General features: G+C 47.1%; 2 protein-coding genes across 7 annotated transcripts in view; one reads left to right on the top strand and one right to left on the bottom strand.

Moving 5' to 3' along the window:
* Positions 1–12,808, top strand: part of MKRN2 (makorin ring finger protein 2) — a 27,707-nt gene extending 14,899 nt beyond the window's left edge. Inside the window, exons 3-9 of one of the 3 annotated variants that reach the window (XR_012380962.1) lie at positions 333–514; positions 1,709–2,013; positions 3,187–3,401; positions 5,284–5,394; positions 9,257–9,719; positions 10,574–10,888; positions 10,999–11,121. Coding sequence is in view for 1 of the 3 variants with exons in the window: in XM_025885196.2 (XP_025740981.1) it covers positions 333–514; positions 1,709–2,013; positions 3,187–3,401; positions 5,284–5,394; positions 10,999–11,143; positions 11,300–11,437 (1,096 nt within the window). In the remaining 2 variants the exon portion in view is untranslated. Of the gene's footprint in view, positions 1–332; positions 515–1,708; positions 2,014–3,186; positions 3,402–5,283; positions 5,395–9,256; positions 10,889–10,998; positions 11,144–11,299 lie in introns of those variants that run through there. The other 2 variants (XR_012380961.1, XM_025885196.2) reach the window with 2 other exon arrangements.
* Positions 12,705–18,822, bottom strand: part of RAF1 (Raf-1 proto-oncogene, serine/threonine kinase) — an 80,118-nt gene continuing 74,000 nt past the window's right edge. For all 4 annotated transcript variants that reach the window (XM_025885194.2, XM_025885193.2, XM_025885192.2 and 1 more), the window contains 7 exons: positions 18,711–18,795; positions 17,793–17,969; positions 16,054–16,100; positions 14,683–14,801; positions 14,187–14,318; positions 13,943–14,077; positions 12,705–13,749 (listed from right to left, as the gene is read on the bottom strand). In XM_025885194.2, the coding sequence (XP_025740979.1) occupies positions 13,606–13,749; positions 13,943–14,077; positions 14,187–14,318; positions 14,683–14,801; positions 16,054–16,100; positions 17,793–17,969; positions 18,711–18,795 (839 nt within the window). In that variant the 3' untranslated portion in view covers positions 12,705–13,605. The remainder of the gene's footprint in view (positions 13,750–13,942; positions 14,078–14,186; positions 14,319–14,682; positions 14,802–16,053; positions 16,101–17,792; positions 17,970–18,710; positions 18,796–18,822) is intronic.

The raw sequence follows: 18,822 nt of genomic DNA on the forward strand, positions 1-18,822 counted from the left end.
GGGACTCCTGCCAGAAGAACACTGGCTTCAGTCTCAGGAGATTTCACTTCGACATCTGGCTGGAATTTTCAGGATTTCTGTGCTCTGGCCCACTCACGTCCCCCAAGGACACTTAAGTGTGGTGCTAGACAGCAGTGTACCTACCACTCACTCTGAATTACCAGGCATTTCTTACTAATTGATAAGCCTTCTATTATTTAAAATATGGGAAAAGATTGTCTCATTCTCCACCTCCACAAGTGGAGCAGAGGAAGAGATGGTCCCCGTCTAGGGAGTGTAGGAGGCACGTAAGGTAGTGTTTCACTAATGCATTTGCTGTGCGTTTCATTTAGATATGATCACACGAGGCCTTCTGCTGCAGCCGGTGGTGCCACGGGCGCCATGCCCCACGGGGTGCCCTCCCCGGGTTTCCACAGTCCTCACCCTGCTTCCGACCTCACCGCGTCTATCATGAAAACTAACTTACATGAGCCTGGGAAACGTGAAAAGAGAACGTTGGTACTTAGAGACCGAAGTGAGTGAGCAGAGTCATTTCGTTGCCTCTTCTGGAATAGCAGTCCTGCTTGTCCGTGATGTTCCTTTCTGGTCCCTCTTACCCCAGGGGCTCCTAACCTAGTCCCCCTGCCAGGTGTTCGAGTGTAGGCACCAGACCTACCCTGAGGACGGCTTCATTCGGCTGCAGAGCATTCAGATGATGGGTTCTGCCTGCAGGCTAGGCTCACTGCCAAGTTTGGCCTGACAAGACGTGCAAAGGCACCTTTTGTCAGCGTGTAATTGCTGTCTCCACGGGTGGTGGTTCCCCAATGCTGAGAAGCACCGGGTGACTCATTTCAAAGCTACGTATTTTGATAAAGAGCATGTTTCACTGTTTTACTTCTAGGTCAGTTCATAGTCTTAGTTATTATGCTTAGCCAGTTTGGTATTTCCAGTAGCAGCTTTGGTAATAGAGCAGTATATTGGGTTTTGGGGAGTGGTGTGTACCCTGGAACAGGGTTTGGGGAGGAAGTAGGCTACAGATCATAAAAGTTATTTTTATTGGCTGGTCCTCAGCAAGTAAAGGGATTTCTGGTTCTTGGAATTGTGTGGGATAAGATAGGTAGAGTCCATCCTAAGCAAACAAGTAATCGTGTCCTCTCTAAAAAGATCGTTAAGTGCACGCGGTGGGAAGGCTGTAGGGGAGAAGGGGGCCATAGAGGGATTCAACACTGGCCTCGGGACCCAAAGACTCACTAGATTTTCATTCTAGTTTACTTTATAATGATCGGTATCTTTACTAATATAAAGGAAAGCACTGTATTTTATTGACTTCATTTTCCCATTGACTTATATTTTGGTGTTTAAAAAAACCATCATTATTATCATTATTTTAGTGTTTATTGGTCCATGGGTTGACATCTCCATATTTGTCATTTTTAAACAGCAACTTTACTGTTCTTTTGTATATCATGGTCTGTTTTGCGAATTTCCTGTGTTGCCAATTATGTTTTTTTCCTTTTTAAAACAAAATCATGATTATAGTAATGTCACTATGAGCATTTTATACTATTCCTTCTGTTTTTCCCTCTTGGCCTATTTTTTTTCTATATGGTCCAAAGAGTGGAATTCCCAAGGTCAGAGTTACTTTAATTTGTTAGGTTTTCAATAACTGCTTACCAGAAAGTTTGGGCCAAGTTTTCTTTTATGCGTGTGCTGTGTGTTTTGTATTAAGATCTCTCTGGTATGGCTGACGAAAAGACTTCCCCAAGTGTGGTGAGTAATCCGGGAGGCTGCAGTGATCCCCAGAATAGCCCAGAGATGAAGCCGCATTCCTACCTCGATGCGATCAGGAGCGGCCTTGACGACTTGGAAGCCAGCAGCTCCTACAGCGGTGAGCGGCAGTTGTGCCCCTACGCAGCGGCTGGGGAGTGCCGGTTCGGGGACGCTTGTGTCTACTTGCATGGAGAAGTGTGCGAGATCTGTAGGTTACGAGTCCTGCATCCCTTCGACCCAGAGCAAAGGAAAGCTCACGAGAAGGTAAAATTGCCAGGCTTTGCGTGAACTTATTTTACGAAATTTAAAATGCACTAAGTGACAAAATTGTTGGTATTCCTGTAATCATCTCTCTGCCCATAATGCCCTCAATATGTACCTGGCATGTTTATAATCCTATTTTCAACTCCTTTTTCCCATTGTCATTTTGACAATTTTTGATTATTTAGAATAAAGAAAAAGGGAAGAGGCATTGGAAACATAAAGCAGTGCAAAGTTCAGAGAATGAATCTAACTCAGGAGTGTGGTGTGTGTGACTGACAACACACACACACACACACCCATACCCATACCCATACCCATACCCATACACACACACACCCATAGGTTTACATACCCTTGTGCCTGGGGTCCAGGCAGGCCAAGTTCTAGAGAATTTGAGGAGCCAAGAATTGGAAGAGACCTTTCAGGTCATTAGGTCCCCAGTGTTATGGAGGCGCTGCATCACACTAGGCTCTGTGCATGGTATGAAGATGGGTAAGAGTGCCCAAAAGGAGCCCACAGCCTCAGTGTCAGAGCTCATGATGATGAGCAGGCCACAGTGTGTGAAGGCTGAGTCTCCACTCTCCATTGTCTTCCCGGGGGCGTTCAGGGGAGCGCAGAATGAGAGCTTTCCTCTGCACCCAGGTGTGTTGAGGTCTTTGTGCTGTACGTGTTGGTTTGTTTCCCATCTGTATCCATCATGAGCTCCCGAGGGCAGAGCCTGGATCTTCGTGCTCTTCGCATTGACTCTCATGCCTGATACACGATGCTTCACCTGGGAGTGTTCACCTGCTTACTGAATGAATACATTCATTAAATAACTTACTCTTTTGAGAAGTGGTGCTGCTTACCTCTGACTCAGGACGACCAGCCTGATGTTTCAAGTTAAGGATTGTCCAGCATTTCTGATATTGATGTAGTTCAGAGTGGGGAAAGGGTGCCCAGAAGAGCCAGGAGACCGGGGTCTCAGGCTCTGGGAATTCTGATTCCACACGGGTCCTCGAATCTTTTGGGACCTCCATAGTCTTGGCTCTAAACTGGAGGTGACCGTACCGTGCTCGGAAAGCAAGGGGCTGGGCAGGTGATGGTGTGAAGTCCTTTTTGTGGTCTGAGAGAGCTTTGTGTCCAGCAGCCCAGAACCTAACAGTGTGGCCTTCCTTTCTCTCCATACTTTAGATCTGCATGTCGACGTTCGAACATGAGATGGAAAAGGCCTTTGCCTTCCAAGCAAGTCAGGACAAAATGTGCAGTATCTGCATGGAAGTGGTCCTTGAGAAGGCATCTGCTTCTGAGAGGAGATTTGGGATTCTCTCCAACTGCAATCACACATACTGCTTGTCCTGCATCCGGCAGTGGAGATGTGCCAAGCAGTTTGAGAACCCAATCATTAAGTAAGTCCAGCTAGGGGGTCTCTACTCTGGAAGCTGGGGAGAGCGTTAGATTGGGGGCCTTCTTCTATCTACTCTTACTCCCTCCCCTTGTCCTCCAGTGTGAAGATAACTAGTGAGTCCAAGCCCGTGATTGCCAGAGCCTGGGCACATCAAGTAGCCTTCTTGAGCCCAAGTACTTTTCCTTTAAAAAAAATAGGTAACAACTCCTGCCAACCATCAGGATGTTTGGGGACACTCAGCGGGGATCATCTGTATGAGAAAGTGTTCATAGCACTGGCCTGTTTGACTCCAGCACTAACAGTTACTAGTGGTGTGCCTTTTGCCTTTACTGATTGCCTCTTGACCTTTTCAACCTTTATTTTTTTCATCTGTAAAATAGGGTTGTTTGAGGATTAAATGGAATAATACATCTAACACATTTCACATAATGTATGATACACAGGTTGTGCTCCATGGAGCCAACACAGGATTCTTTTTTTCCCCAGCGTTATTGAGATATCCTTGACATATAACAACACAGGGTTCTTAAATTCTTCAGAGGGATGGGGTAAGAGCCTACTCATACTGAAAAGTGAATGTGTGCTGTGTACTGTTAGAAACTCTTCACACACATTAACTCATAATTCTCTCAGACCCAGTGACCATTCTCATTTACTGATAAGAAAACTGGGGTAGAGTGAAGTCAAGTAATGTGCCCGAAGTCACACATGTGGGTGGTAAAATAGCAGGTTTATTGAGATAAAAGTGTGCAGTTCAGTGGTTTTTAGTCCTTTCGCAGTTGCTGCCGCCATTACTTCAGTCTAATTCTAGAACATTTTCATCATCCCAAAAAAAACCTCTGTGTCCATTCACTGCCCATTTCCTCCCTGCTCCTTCCAGCTCTCAGCAGCCACTCCTCTACTTTCTAGCCTCTGGCTCTGCCTGTCCTGGGCATTGATTGTAAGTGGAGTCCTACAGCACTTAGCCTTTCTAGGCCTGGCTGCTTCCCCCCATCTGACGGCTCTCAGCATTGGCCCGTCCTCGCAGGCCCACGCAGAGGCCTGAGGAGCATGGCCCTGGGTGGATGTCCGCAGTTAGTGGGGTCCTCAGTTGATAGGCATTTGGATTGTTTCCTTCTTTTGGTTATTACGAATAATGCTGCTGTGAATACTCATGGACAAGTTGTCTTGTGGCCTGTGTTTATTTCTTTTGTGTAGTTAGCTAGGAGTGGGATTCCTGGGCCTTATGGTAACTGTTCAGCATTTTGAGGAACTGCCAGGCTCCTTTCCACAGTGGCCACACCAGCAACATGGGAGGGGTCCAGTTACTCCCCAAACTCATCAACTCTCGTTATTGTATTTCTGATTGTAGGTGTGAAGTGGTATCTTCCTATGGTTTTGATTTGCATTTCCCTGATAACTAATGATCTTGAGCATCTTTTTTATGCTTTTTGGCCATTTTGGAGAAATGCCTACTCGAGTCTTTTGCTTATTTTAAAATTGGGCTGGTTTGTTCTAAAAATTTTATTTTTAAGTAATCTGTACACCTAGTGGGGGCCTCGAACTCACAACCCCGAGATCAGGAGTTGCGCGCTCCACCAACTGAGCCAGCCAAGTGCCCCAAATTGGGTTGTCGTCTTATTGTTGAAAAGAACGTTTTTAACAGTAAGGTTCTACACCTGAAACAAATAATTATACTATATGTTAACTAACTGGAATTTAAATAAAAACTTAAAAAAGAAAACAGTAAAGAAGGTTCTTAGAGGATTGTTATTGCACCTTGTGGAATTTTTGGTTAGGAAACATTTGGAGTGCTCATGCATTTGAACAAGGGGTTTGGTGGTGCAGTGTGCACAGGATTTATAACTTCATCTCTCCCATACTAACCTTGATTCTAATTTCAGGTCTTGTCCAGAATGCCGTGTGATATCAGAGTTTGTAATTCCAAGCGTGTATTGGGTAGAAGATCAGAATAAAAAGAACGAGTTGATTGAAGCTTTCAAACAGGGAATGGGGTAAGTACTTACTTTGAGTTCAGATAGGATTCTGGTGCCTGCCTGGCAAATGCATTATATTTACATACCTTTGAATCCGACAAAGTAATGTAATTTTTAAAATTTCAGCTTTGAGGTATAATTAACAAATAAAATTATAAGATATTTGAAGTGTTATCATGGTGATTTGATCTACATTGTGACAGGATACTCCCATTGTGGTAATTAACATCCATCACTTTATTATTTATTTATTTTTGGGGGGAGAATCTCCAAGTTCTTCTCTTAGCAAATTTCAGTTTTATGAACAGTGTTACACCTGTAGTCACCATGTTTTACACGAGATACTTATTCATCATATAGCTGAAGGTTGGTACCCTTTTATCAACTTTTTCTTATTTACCCTCTCCCTTAGCCTCTGGCAACACTTTTTTTACTAAATGAGTTTATGTTTGTTTGGGTTTGTTTTTAGATACCACATGAGTGATCTCATACAGCATTTGTTTTTCTCTCTCTGGCTTATTTCTTTTTTTTTTTTAAGTTTTTTTTTTTTTTAAGATTTATTTATTTGACAGAGAGAGACACAGTGAGAGAGAGACCATAAGCAGGGGGGGTGGGAGAGGGAGAAGCAGGCTTCCTGCGGAGGAAGGAGCCCAATGCGGGGCTCCATCCCAGGACCCTGGGATCATGACCTGAGCCGAAAGCAGACACTTAATGACTGAGCCACCCAGGCGCCCCTCTCTGGCTTATTTCACTTAGCATAATGCCCTCAAGGTCCATCCATGTTGTCACAAATGGCAGGATTTCCTTTTTTGTCATGGCTGAGTAATATTCCATTGTATGTATATTCCACATCTTCTTTATCCGTTCATCTGTTGACAGACCCTGAGTCATTTCTGTGTGTTGGCTGTTACGACTAATGTTACAGCAAACATGGAAGTGTAGATAATCTCTTCTCTCAGGCGTGAGGTGCTATCTCATTGTGGTTGTGATTGGCATTTCCCTGATGATTAGTGATGCTGAGTGCCTTTTCATGTGCCTGTTGGACATTTGGATGTCTTCTTTGGGAAAATATGTATTCAGTTCCTCTGCCCATTTTTAAATGGAATGTGGTGGTTGTTTTTGTTCTTATATAAATTATGTATTTTGGATATTACCCCCTTATCCAGATGGATGATTACAAATATTTTCTCCCATTTAGTAGGTTGCCTTTTCATTTTGTTTGGTTTCCTTTGCTGTGCAGAAACTTTTTGGTTTGATGTAGTCCCACTTTTTTATTTTTGCTTTTGTTGCCTTCGTTTTTGGTGGCAAATCCACGAAGACCATTGCCAAGGCCATTGTCCAGGAGCTTAACCCCGTGTTTTCTTCTAGGAGTTTTTATGGTTTCAGGGCTTACGTTCAGGTCTTCAATTTTGAGCTGTTTTTTTGTGTATGGTGTAAGACAGTGGCCCAGTTTCCCCAGCATCCTTTATTGGAGAGATTGTCTTTTCTCCGTTGAATATCCCTGGCTCCTTTGTTGTAAATTGACCATATCTGCATGGGCCTATTTCTGGGCCCTCTGTTCTGTTCTGCTGATCTATGTGTCTGTTTTTCTGCTAGTACTATACTATTTGGATTACTGTAGCTTTGTAGTACAACTTGAAATCAGGAAATGTCTCCAGCTTTGTTGTTCTTTCTCAGGATTGCTTTGGCTATTTGGGGTCTTTTATAGTTCTATACAATTTTGGAGTTGTGTGTCCTATTTCTTTGAAATATGCCATTGGGATTTTGATAGGATTGCTTTCATTCTGCAGATTGCTTTGGGTAGTGTGGACATCTTAATAGCATTCTTCCAATCCATGAGCATGGGATACTTTCCATTTATTTATGCCTTTCATTTCTTTCAGCGTATCTTATAGTTTTAGGTATAAGTCTGTTTCACCTCCTCTGCCAAATTTAGCCCTGCTATTTTATTCTCTTTGATACAATGGTAATTGGGGTTGTTTTGTTAATTTCTCTTTCTGGTGGTTTATTGTTGGTCTGTAGCAAAGCAACTGATTTTTTTATATATTGATTTTGTATCCTGCAACTTTACTGTTACAAGATATGGATGTAATATTTACATACATTAGAACCCCGCAACGTAGGGCGCCTGGGTGGCTCAGAAGGTTAAGGGTCTGCCTTCGGCTCAGGTCATGATCCTGGGGTCCCGGGATCAAGTCCTGCATCGGGCTCCCTGCTCAGCGGGAAGCCTGCTTCTCCCCCTGCTTGTGCTCTCTCTTTCTGACAAATAAAATCTTAAACAAAAACAAAAACATGGGGCGCCTGGGTGGCTCAGTCATTAAGCGTCTGCCTTTGGCTCAGGTCATGATCCCAGGGTCCTGGGATCGAGTCCCGCATCAGGCTCCCTGCTCCTTGGGAGCCTGCTTCTCCCTCTGCCTCTCTCTCTGTCTCTCATGAATGAATAAATAAATCTTAAAAAAAAAAAAAAAACCCAGCAAGGTAAATACTATGATTTTTAAGAGGAAAAAAAAAAGTTTATATATACTCAGATATTCACTATTTCCAGTGCTCTTTGATTTGGTATAGAATTCCTTCCAGTTGGTATAATTTACCTTCAGCCTCAAGAACTGCCTTTAACGTTAATTGATCTGCTGGTGATGAACTCTTTTCTTTTTAGCAGAAATAGCTTTTCTTCTCATTCTTAAAGGATATACTGGTCTTATCAGTTCTATTTACATCTTTGTCTCCTTTTTCAGTGAATACAATTCTGGGTTAATAGTTCGTTTATTTTCTTTTAGTATTTTGCAAATGTTGTTCCACTATATTCTGGTCTCTAGTTTGAGAAGTCAGTGGTAATTTAGATTATAGTAGGTCATTTTTCTGCTGTCAAGAATGTCTCTTTATCTTGGTTTTCAGCAGTTTGCTATTTTGCCTGGGAGTGGTTTTCTTGTAGTCTGTAAGGTCTTGTCATTCCCAAATTAAGGGAAATTTTGGCCATCCAATTTTGTTCCTGCCCTGCTTTTTCTTCTCCTGGGACTCTTCATAACATGTAATAAGACTTTTTGATACTGCCACACGGGCACTGGGCTCTGTTCATTTCTTTCCGATTTTTTCCCCTCACTGTTCATCTTCCCCAGTAGTAGCTGCTTTAACTCCTTGTCATCTTGAAGTTGGTGTCTAGATCACGTTTTCCTGATTCTTTGTATGTTGAATCATTTTGAATCGTAGCCTAGACACTGCCAGTGTTATCTTGTCCAGATTCTGGATTCTCTTAGGTCAAACAATAAAGCGTTGATGTTTTTATATGCAGGTAGAGTCTTTAAATTCTAGCTCTTGGGCTTCTAGCTCTTGGGCAGCAGTTCGAATCTGTTTGGTTTCTTACCCTCAGCTAAGGGTCTGTGAGCTTTTGCTGCACTGATGTCTGGGCCAGCCCTTTGGGCTGAATTAATACATAGTATCTGGAGTTCTCCCTCTCATGCCCTTCTCTGCGGGGACTGCTTCCCTGCTTTCCAGTGGGTGCTTCCCTTAATGGTTCCTTGAGATGGCCTGTGAGCAGTTAATAAAGGCTTAATACTTTCCTGGTTTACCCGGTCCCCTCCTGCATGTGGTGGAATGTGTCCACCAGAGGGCAGGAGTGGCAAGGCAGAGGGGCCAGCCTGTAGGAAGCAGCTGTGTTGGTGTGGTCTGGAAATTTTCATGTTCTTTCTGTCTGGGTCTTTCCTGGCCTTAGTTTTCATTGATGATGGTGTTTTTAGGCATTTCACACACATTTAATGCGTGCCTACTATGGGCTAGGTGCCTTCAAGCTAAGCACCAGTGGGGGACATAGAGTACAGATTAGTAAGATAATTTCAAGGGAAATTGCAAAAGGGCAATTACGATCCATGTTTTCTGGTGACAGATTCTTCCTGAGCAGCCCAAGCCACATGTCCCAACAGAGAAAGCACTTGGATCCACTGGAAGCATCAGGGAAAGCAGCATGGGGCCCCTGAGCCATGTAGCATGAACAGCTGTGTTGGGAGTGAGGGGGAACGGAATGGCTTGGATGCAGAATGGTACAGATGTGTGTGGGGAGCAGTGGGAGTGGCCCTGGGGTTGAACGAGGTGTGTGGAAGGATAGACTGGAGTGAAGTAAGTGACACACTGTTCAGCATGCTCCCCAGTCATCTGTGAAGCGGCTGGAAGCTGGTGGGAAGGAGGCCAATTAAGAAATGACTGCGGCAGGCGGGTGGTGGTGGACAGTGCCCACATGGCTTCATTGTGGGTACAGAAGGCACAGGGTGACCGGGGAGGGGCTCTGTTAAGCAGGAGTCACAGTCGCATGGGAGAGCTGAGAACAAGGAGGCCGTCTGCGTGCACTGGAGGTAAGGCTGGGGAAGGAAAAAGCAGTTATTTGGGAGGCAGGACTAGAGAATGATTTCTTGAACCTGTAGAAGTTTGTTAAAGCCAGCGTCCAGCGACCTCCCCGCTTGAGCCATCATTGGAAGGTCTGCTCACAGTCTCAGGGGTGGAGGCCGTGACGGGTGGACACACACAGCTCTGCTTGGACCCACTCCCCAGCTGGCGCCAGGGTCAGACCTGGTGGGAGCAGGCGCCCGGGCAAGCACGGCCCTCCTTCCTGCAGTGGACGGTTGTGAGGGAACTTGGTCAGAGCCCCCTCATCACCGGTTTCTGCCATCCGCTTGTCTGAGAAGACAAGGAGAACAGTGGCATCTAGGAGTCCCCCTTGTCATCTGTCACCGTCACATACCCCAGCTGCCCCTGGTAGCAGCCTGCCCTTTCTGCTGCGATTTGGCTTTCTTGATGCGTCTTCCCTTCCTCAGCACTCCCAGATGCCCTCTTGCCTTCTTGGGCATCTCCACCTCTTCTTCACCATGAGACCATTTACGATTGTAGAAGTCAAATTTCATTTAAGTAAAAAGAAACGGGAATTTTCTAGTTGGTTGTGTTTTTCCTCAGGAGCAGGGGTTAACATAGGGGTCTATGGGGTCTATGAGTAGAATTTGAAGATAGATAGGCCTAAAAAACACAGCAAAAAGTTATTTTTTTTACCCTATGTGTTTTATCTATTTAAAAAAACAACAACACTGCTCTGAGAAGGGGTCCATAGTTAAGAAGCCCTGCTGTAGATCTAGAGGGTGGAGACCAAGGAAAATTGGAATGAGACCTGTAACTTTGGGCAACTGCTAACATTCACTGCTTTTCTGTGCCTCCTAAGTCAAGGCTCCCTCTCCCTTGACATCATTGCTGGCCAGGAGGAAGGGAAATTTCCCTGGGTGGGACTCCTATTGGGACTTTTAGCTGAAGCAAGTAGCCCAGCTCCAGAACCTTGGGGAGCCCAGACAGTCGGCCCAGAGGAGCTGCCAGGCCTGTGTTCTCCTGAAGGCCTTTTTGGAGCACTGCGAGCTCAAAAGACTGGAGTCCCCCATGCAAGGTTCAATTCTGTGTGAGGCTGCATGTCACCATGGCAGTATGATTCAGCTTGGAAATCAGCATCCTAACCTCACTGAGCCTCAACTTTCCCACATAGGAAGTAAGGCTCATCTAACTCTGGCGTCGTGGTGAGGGATGGAGGAAGGCCTTGGTTCTTCCGGGCCCCACGTTCTCCCATCATCCTCCTGACTTTTTCTTTCTACTTTTCAGGAAAAAAGCTTGTAAGTACTTTGAGCAAGGCAAGGGGACCTGCCCATTTGGAAGTAAATGCCTTTACCGCCACGCTTATCCTGACGGGCGGCTGGCAGAGCCTGAAAAACCTCGGAAGCAGCTCAGTTCTGAGGGCACCGTGAGGGTAAGGATTTTGCCATCTGTCAAGGACACTTACCTGGTGGCACTTCCAGGTACTGCTCCTGGCCCCTTGTCTGAATGGGGTAAGCAAAAGAAAAATAAGCTGGCCTTCATGTTGCTGTTAATAATAACCAGGCATATCTGCTGGCTGTTTTTGCAGTTCTTTAATTCAGTACGGCTCTGGGATTTCATTGAGAATCGAGAAAGCCGGCATGTCCCCAACACTGAAGATGTCGACATGACAGAGCTTGGGGACCTCTTCATGCACCTGTCTGGAGTGGAGTCGTCAGAACCCTAAGGAGTGGACAGTTCCCTCTGCATCTTGGGCTCTGCCGGCCGAGCCTTCCCCAACTTCCCCAAGCTAGGGTGTGCAGAGCTTCCTTTACTGCAACCCGACGTGGCACGTGGCTTGGATTTGATTGGGGTTGTACTTAACCTTGGTCTCATCCCCTCTCCATTATTACAGCTGTGGGAGGAGTGAAGGATATAAAATAACCTACTAAGTATATGGAATCGCTACTTTTCTAGTTGCTCTCTTTAGTTGCACCTCAGGCTCCTTAGGGGGACCAGCTAACCAGCGTAGTTCCTGTCCTTCTTGAGCTTTAGGTCCCTAGAAACAGCCACCTTGCAGCTGCCCTTAAAGCAGAGTTTTCTTGACAAAGGCTTCTTCACCCCTGTGGGACGATCCCTCTAGTGCATTTCCCCTCATGTACTTCGTGTGTCGTCAAAAGCTGTTTCTCGAAAAGCTCCATATAAATCAGCATACAGTGGGCACCGACCGCACACCTTAGCATAGAACTTGTAGTGCTCTTCCTTGTAGTGCGGTCCCCCGTCAGAGGAGGAGTCTTGTTGCCCTGCCCGTGTGTTGAGTAAACCGGGTATAAACCTTCCTCCCTGTATGGGTGGGGGCTCGAAGCAGGAAGTGTAGCGCAGCCAAGCAGAGGTACAGTCCCTCATTTCTGGTTGGTGTCAGGGCCACGCACTCCAGGGAAGCACATCCCTGGCTGTCACCTGTGGGCTCTCCTTGGGCTCATGCCCCAAGGGTCATTTTACTGAGGGTTCAGCACACACATGCTCTTACGTGTGCCCCTGCTCAAAGCCACGCAATCTGTAAAGCCCGGCTTTGATTTCAAATTTTGTAGAAAGTTAATGGCACCCAACAAAGTTTCTAGTTCGGACCCAGCAGAGGTCCTAAAAAAACAATTCCTCTGTCTTAAGTTGTGACTTTAATTGAAGGACCCTAACATTGTGAACCAGAACAAACTCACCCCAAGCCTGAATTAATCTATTTTTATAAACAGTTATAGATACCAAATATTTTATAAAATGCATTGAAGTGTGGATAGAAAAAGGTCTGCTCTTACCTGAGTTTAGAGTGCTTTTTGCATAATTTTTATAGTTAACTCTTTAGTGAAGGGTGACAGTACAAAGGCTGATTTAGATTCTCTCCCAGCAGAGGCTCTGGGCCCATTTCCTGCTGCTTGAGTTCTTGCTCCAGAGGGATGAACAGATGGGGTAGAGTTCAGGCTGTGAGCTCAGCAGAAGGAAGAAACAGCCATTAAACCTACATTTAATTTATTTTATTAAAATAACATAATTGAGGAACCATCAGATAACTGTATTTTGTCAGGCGCAATAAAAACAATTAAAACCCAAATCATCAAGAAAACCTGTATTCCTGGCTTCCTTGCATCCACATGATGTGACTGAAGAGAAAGGCTGGCCTGGTGGCCCCGCCCCACAGGGGCAGCTCCTGGAAGACAGATTCAGTGAGATGGAAGACTGCTCCCTGACAGGGCAGGAGGAGACGGGGAGGGGAGGGCCAAGCGCCTCTTCTGGAAAACCGTCCCGATGCACTGGAGACCTCCAAGGAAAGGCAAGTATCCCTGGAAGTCAAGGTCCATAGTACCAATGCCCCTTCAGGCGGCCGTGGTCTCTCGACAGTCCTGGGCTGTTTGGTGTGTTATGTGCAAAACTACCTGTTTGACGCCACACCACTCTCTGAAGAACAGTCCTTCCCATGATAAGCATTCCTCTAGGAGCTGATACCCACATGTCCATATCAGGGCTGGTTTGTCTGCTACCTTCATTTCCCCTCTGAGTGCTTGTTTTTGCCCTAAAAAAAAATACTCATTCAGCCAACAGCTGGGGCTCCAGATCACGGGTTGCCATCTGGCAGCCGCGGGTGCATCTGGAGAAGGCTCTCAGCTCAAGAGCATAGGGGCTGCAGGGAGGGAGCAGGACAAATCAGCATTTTGAATGGCTTCCTTCTCCCAGGGCCAGAAAGGGTAGAAAAGAAGGCAACATGAAGTTAAGGCCCTGTGAGTAGTCTAGAAGGTCCTTAGCAGCAGCTTCTCTGAAAATGAGCTCTCTGCGTCCATCAAAGGGGAGCAGAAAGCTGGTGCCTGCTGGTGCCTGCTGACTTCCCTTCCTGGCCCGGTGGCCTGAGTGCAGGTGCAAAGTCCGCTAGAAGACAGGCAGTCGAGGGGACGTGGTCAGTGTGCAGGCGTTTATGTCCTCAGTGTGGGCCGCCCGGTGCAGGGATGGCTCCGAAGCGCTCCGGTTGATCTTCGGCAGAGAGTGTTGGAGCAGCTCGATGGAAGACAGGATCTGCAACGAGGCAGTGTCATTAGGTGGCCTTGGTGTCACAGCAGGAGCAGCAGCTTTCGGGGAGGAGCCCAAACGCAGGCCCTTCCCACCCCACCTGCGGCACCTGGTGGTGACCATGAGCCCACCTCCCTGCTCATTTCCATTTAGGAACTCCTCCTCGAAGCTGGCCCTGCACCCTTGCGCCAAGTCTTACCTGGGGGAAGAGAGGCCTCTCCTCCTTGACCTTCTTGACGCAGTCGGCCACGAGTCTCTTCATTGCTTTGGGGCAGTTCTTATATAGCTTACTGAGGTCTGGGGAGGCATACCCTCGGCCCACCATAAAGATGATCTAAGAGCAAGCACACAGTTGGGGGGCTGGGTGGAGGAACAAAACGGACAGCGGCGGCTCACACAGCCCTGTCCGGCCCTCCCGCGCCAGTCTGCACCAGGGCACGTACCTGATCGCGGTTATTGATGTGGGAGTAAGGAAGCTCCCCTGTCATGAGCTCATAGAGCACAATGCCGTACGAGTAGACATCAGACTGGAAGCTGAACGGGTTGTTATCCTGCATTCGGATCACCTCAGGGGCCTACAGGGACAAAATGCATTCACTCATCACCATCTGGGCCCCAGAGACATCCAGGCACCAGGCTGTCCCTCCCCCTGGGCAGGAGAGGCCTTTCCCTAGTTCTACACTCTTCCCCGCTCAGGCTCGGGCTAACACAGGCTCAGGAAGCCTAGTCTCTGGAACCCACCACCTATGCCTCCGCCTGGTTCTGATCACCAGCTTCCGGGAAGCCCACATTTGCCTCAGGCTGTCTGATGTCACTCAAGGCCTCACTGAGGTATCTGGACGGTGGGGAGATGTCAAACGCTCTTAAGTTTGCACACAGACCTCCAGGGCACCCCTTGTGCTCCGCACCCTGCTAGTGGGAGCCTCGCCTCTTTCTCACCATCCACAAGACAGAGCCAGTGGGTTGTTCAACCTGCTGAGAACCACTCCAGCGCGACTTCACTGTTGCCAAACCAAAATCTCCAATTTTCACCGTCAGGCCTTCATGGAGAAATATATCTCAATGCTTGTTAAGGACTCTGGTTTCAAAAGAATGGTCAAGTTAATTTTGAAACACTTCCCAAAGGTCTTAAGAGCACAGCATCTCTCTGCCTCCTGTCTGTCCCCAGCCTTCTCTGCACTGGTTTGCTTGGATTTCTAAAGTTTTAAAAAGTGCTTCTGAAAGGCCCCTTCCTCCAGGAGGCACACAGCCGTTGCTCAGGGTGCCAGATTATTTGGCTCCCGCCAAAAATCAGGCAGTTTCCCCATGCTGCTTCTCCCCGTTTCCACTTCTAGATGCCAGGTCCCTGGCCTTCTGACCTTCCCATATAACACAGGTGCCTTAAACCCCAAGATTTCTAAGAGCACAGGTTGCCATCTGCAAGGAAAAGGCCTGGCCCGTGATGGCTTACATTTGTTTCTGCCTGCTTTGTGCCCTCAACTGACTGAAACATGTGAAGAACAAAGGACACATCCCCCACTGAGCACTGAACACTGTCCTAAGAGATTTCTTACTAGAATAGGGACCGCCTGGTGACTTCAAATCAGGACCAAACTCACCTCATTTCTGGATAAAGAAGTCAGGCAGTTTAAGGCCAACTTGGGGGACCTGCCAATGCCCAGTAACACATACCTCCTTCAAATCTGTGGGTTCTGCTCTCATGATGGGACGTGTCACTCCCAAAAACCCATCACTAAAATGTAGTGGCCCAAATAGGCCACGTCCCACAATCTGACTCAACCCAACTGTGGCTCCTCTCACTGGCCACGAAGCCGAGTAGGGCTATAACGCCAACCACATTCCTGAGGGAGAAAGGCTGCAGGCGGGAGGCACATGGACAAGGGTTACATTTCCTGCCCTACAGCACGAAAACTCCATCTTCAGTCCCCTTCTATAGGAACAGTCTCAGAAAGGGGAAGGGCTGGTTCCGACAGTGACCTCTAAAGAAACCACTTCTGTACATTGAAGTAAGACAGTTTTTAGTCATCACTTTGACAATCTTGAAACATCTGGCCTGCAGTTACTTTCTGACCAGATACACACTGTCCCACATGCTAGACATAAACATGAAAGACCAAAGCCCCATCCCTCCAAGTTAAATTTAGTAATGAAAAGCATAATAAAACTTTCAAGCATAACCCCAACATGTATCTCAACTCTTGTGCAAATCTTTCCAAAGTCACTTTTGCTGGGATAAACTTTAAAAAGTCTCCCTTATGTTTTTCTAAATTTAGAACTGAGCAGTCAAACGGAACAACCGTCAAAGGATACTGTTGGATTTCATGTCTCTGTGGATGATGTTCTTTGCATGCAAATAGCTGTGAAGGAAAAATAAATCATTAAAAACAGTCTGAGGGACATGGGTAGAAAGCAGCTTCAAATTTTGGCTAGGAAGGAAGCCACCTGCGGCGCCTGCCGCCCAGTGAGGGGCTACGGGTGGGGACTGGCCGGGCGCTGATGCAGGCTGGGCCACATCATGCCTTACCTGGAAGTGAGGCCACAGTGACCGAAGCATCACTTCTACTCAAAAAGTAATCCTGACCACCCAAATGTCCATCCACCAATGACCGCATAAATAAAATGTGGCCTACCCATACTATGAAATCCTATTCAGCTACAGAAAAGAATGAGGTACTGACACAGACTACAGCATGAATGAACCTCCCAAACCCGTTATGCTAAGTCGAGCCAGACACAAAAGACCTCATCTTCTTTCTGTTTGAGAGTGAGTGAACAAGTGGGGGAGGAGCGACGGAGGACAAGCAGACTCTGTGTTGAGTGCAGAGCTTGACCCAGGGCTCGATCCCAGGACCCTGAGTTCATGACCTGAGCTGAAACGAAGTCAGACGCTCAAACGACAGAGCCACCCAGACGCCCCAACCTCATCTTCTATCGTGATAAATGTTCTACAATTAGACAGTGGTGACGTCTGCACAACGCTGTGAATGTGCTAAAAACCACTAAGTTGTATGCATTTAAGGGGTGAATTTTATAATATGTGGATTATAGCTGTAATTTTTTCTAAAAAGTAATTCCATTTTTTTTTTTAAGATTTTATTTGAGACAGAGAGCAGGAGCGGGAGTAGGGCCAGAGGGAGAAGAGAAGCAGGCTCCTGGCTGAGCAAGGAGCCTCGATGGGATCATGACCTGAAGGCAGATACTTAACTGACGGACCCACCCAGGCGCCCCTGGCTAGTTTATTTCTTAAAATGTATAGAACTGCCTTCGGCTCAGGTCATGATCCCGGAGTCCCGGGATCGAGTCCCACATCGGGCTCCCTGCTCAGCGGGGAGTCTGCTTCTCCCTCTGACCCTCTTCCCTCTCGTGCTCTTTATCTCTCATTCTCTCTCTCTCAAATAAATAAATAAAATCTTTAAAAAAAAATGTATAGAATGTAAATTCCGTATGAATTTTAAAAGTAGAACGTTGAGATTTTACATAGCACTTGCAAGCACAGCTTTAGCTTACGCCTCCAGACATCTGGGGCTATGAGGTATTTCCGCTCTTCCACGTAAGAGGTACCTCAGAGGAGAAGTGTGACTCACACACACACATCACACACACCCCTTTCACAGAGGAATGTGTTCAAGCACAGAGACTCAAACGGGTAGTGTTACGTGCAGGTGCTAGGGATGACTTTTAAGCATTCTCCAAAAGGAAAATGAATTATCCAAAACCATCTGCTCAGCCCCTCCTGTGGAACAAGCACACGTGCTGGTGGACCACGGCTCAGAGCACACATTCCTGCAGAAGACAGTGCCATGGCTGTCCAAGCAGAAGGTTTGGAGCCCACACTACACTCTTCAGCATCTGGGTGAATTCTGAGGGCAGTGGCTCCAACCTGAATCTAAGCCCCACGGCAGGTGGCCTCAGCCTGGGCGAGGAACCTGGAGTTCTCCCTCCTTCAGCCCACCACTTAGCAGACTTGGCTTTCTCCTAACCCAGGTCCCGATGTAGGTCAAGTTGATGCCTGGACCCCAGACTCTCCAGTCAACAAACCATCTACTCACTCCATTCCCTGAGCAGTCTGGCGGGCGATGTCAATCAACTGGAACATCTGGAATTTAGTCTCCTGGACATGCAGGTGTTTGTAGAGGCTGCTGCCTTCGCACCACTGGGTCACAATCGCCAGGTTATCCTTCGTCATGTACCCCATGAAGAGCAGGATGTTCACGTGCCGTGTTTTGCTGGAGGGGGTGGGGGGAAGAGAAAAAAGGCTCTGATTCTTCAGTTGCTGCAGAATAGAGAGATCTACTCTGCTTTCCCACTGAAGCCGGATCCTATGTGTCCTTGATGCCACTATGCTTACAATCTGGGTGGCTGGCAAAGCAAACACGCAAGATTGCTGATCATCAAGCTGGTGTTGTGACAAAGGAACCCCACTGTTATTCGCCTCAGTGCTGGCCTTCAGAGAGAGGACACTCTCTCCAATCAACTCGTGATTCCTCCCACAGGGGTCACGGGACCCCAGATCTGTGGAATCCGTCATTATTCACCTTATTCTTACAACTCTAAATAATGACTCAAGGACTTAGAAGCTGAAGGCTTTGAAGTCCAGAATAAGGCAAACTAGCCATAAAAAGAGCTCTTGGAAATAAATGCGAAAATAGAACCTGTTTCTCCCTATCTCAAACCAAAACCCCGAGAAGAACCTGGGCTGTTGAGTGTAGTGTGCCCACAGGCCTGGAGGAGCGGAAGGGGGGTGTGCTCATCACAGGCGGCTTCTAGAGGTTTGACAACCAGGTGAGCTGGAAGGAAACCTTCCACTCGTAAGGAAAGAGTTCCACCCACAGTGAACACTTCACTAAGCACCAGTCCCAGCCGTGGGCCCTCAGAGACCGGTGCACATGCTCTGCAGGCTCCTGCCCCACCAGCCACGCCCACCCCTGCCACTCCGGGGAGGCTGGACAGGCTGGCGCCCTACTCACCGGAGGACAGCCACCTCGTTCCTGAAGGCCTGGAACTGCTCTGGTGTGGGGTCGACAACCTTTAGGATTTTTACTGCAACATCTCCTGCAAATTAGTTTGTAGTCAGTGCAA

The sequence above is a fragment of the Callorhinus ursinus genome, unplaced genomic scaffold (assembly GCF_003265705.2).
Source record: "Callorhinus ursinus isolate GAN/ISIS: 27379988/994484 unplaced genomic scaffold, GSC_fseal_2.0 scaffold15, whole genome shotgun sequence".
Taxonomy (NCBI): Eukaryota; Metazoa; Chordata; class Mammalia; order Carnivora; family Otariidae; genus Callorhinus; species Callorhinus ursinus.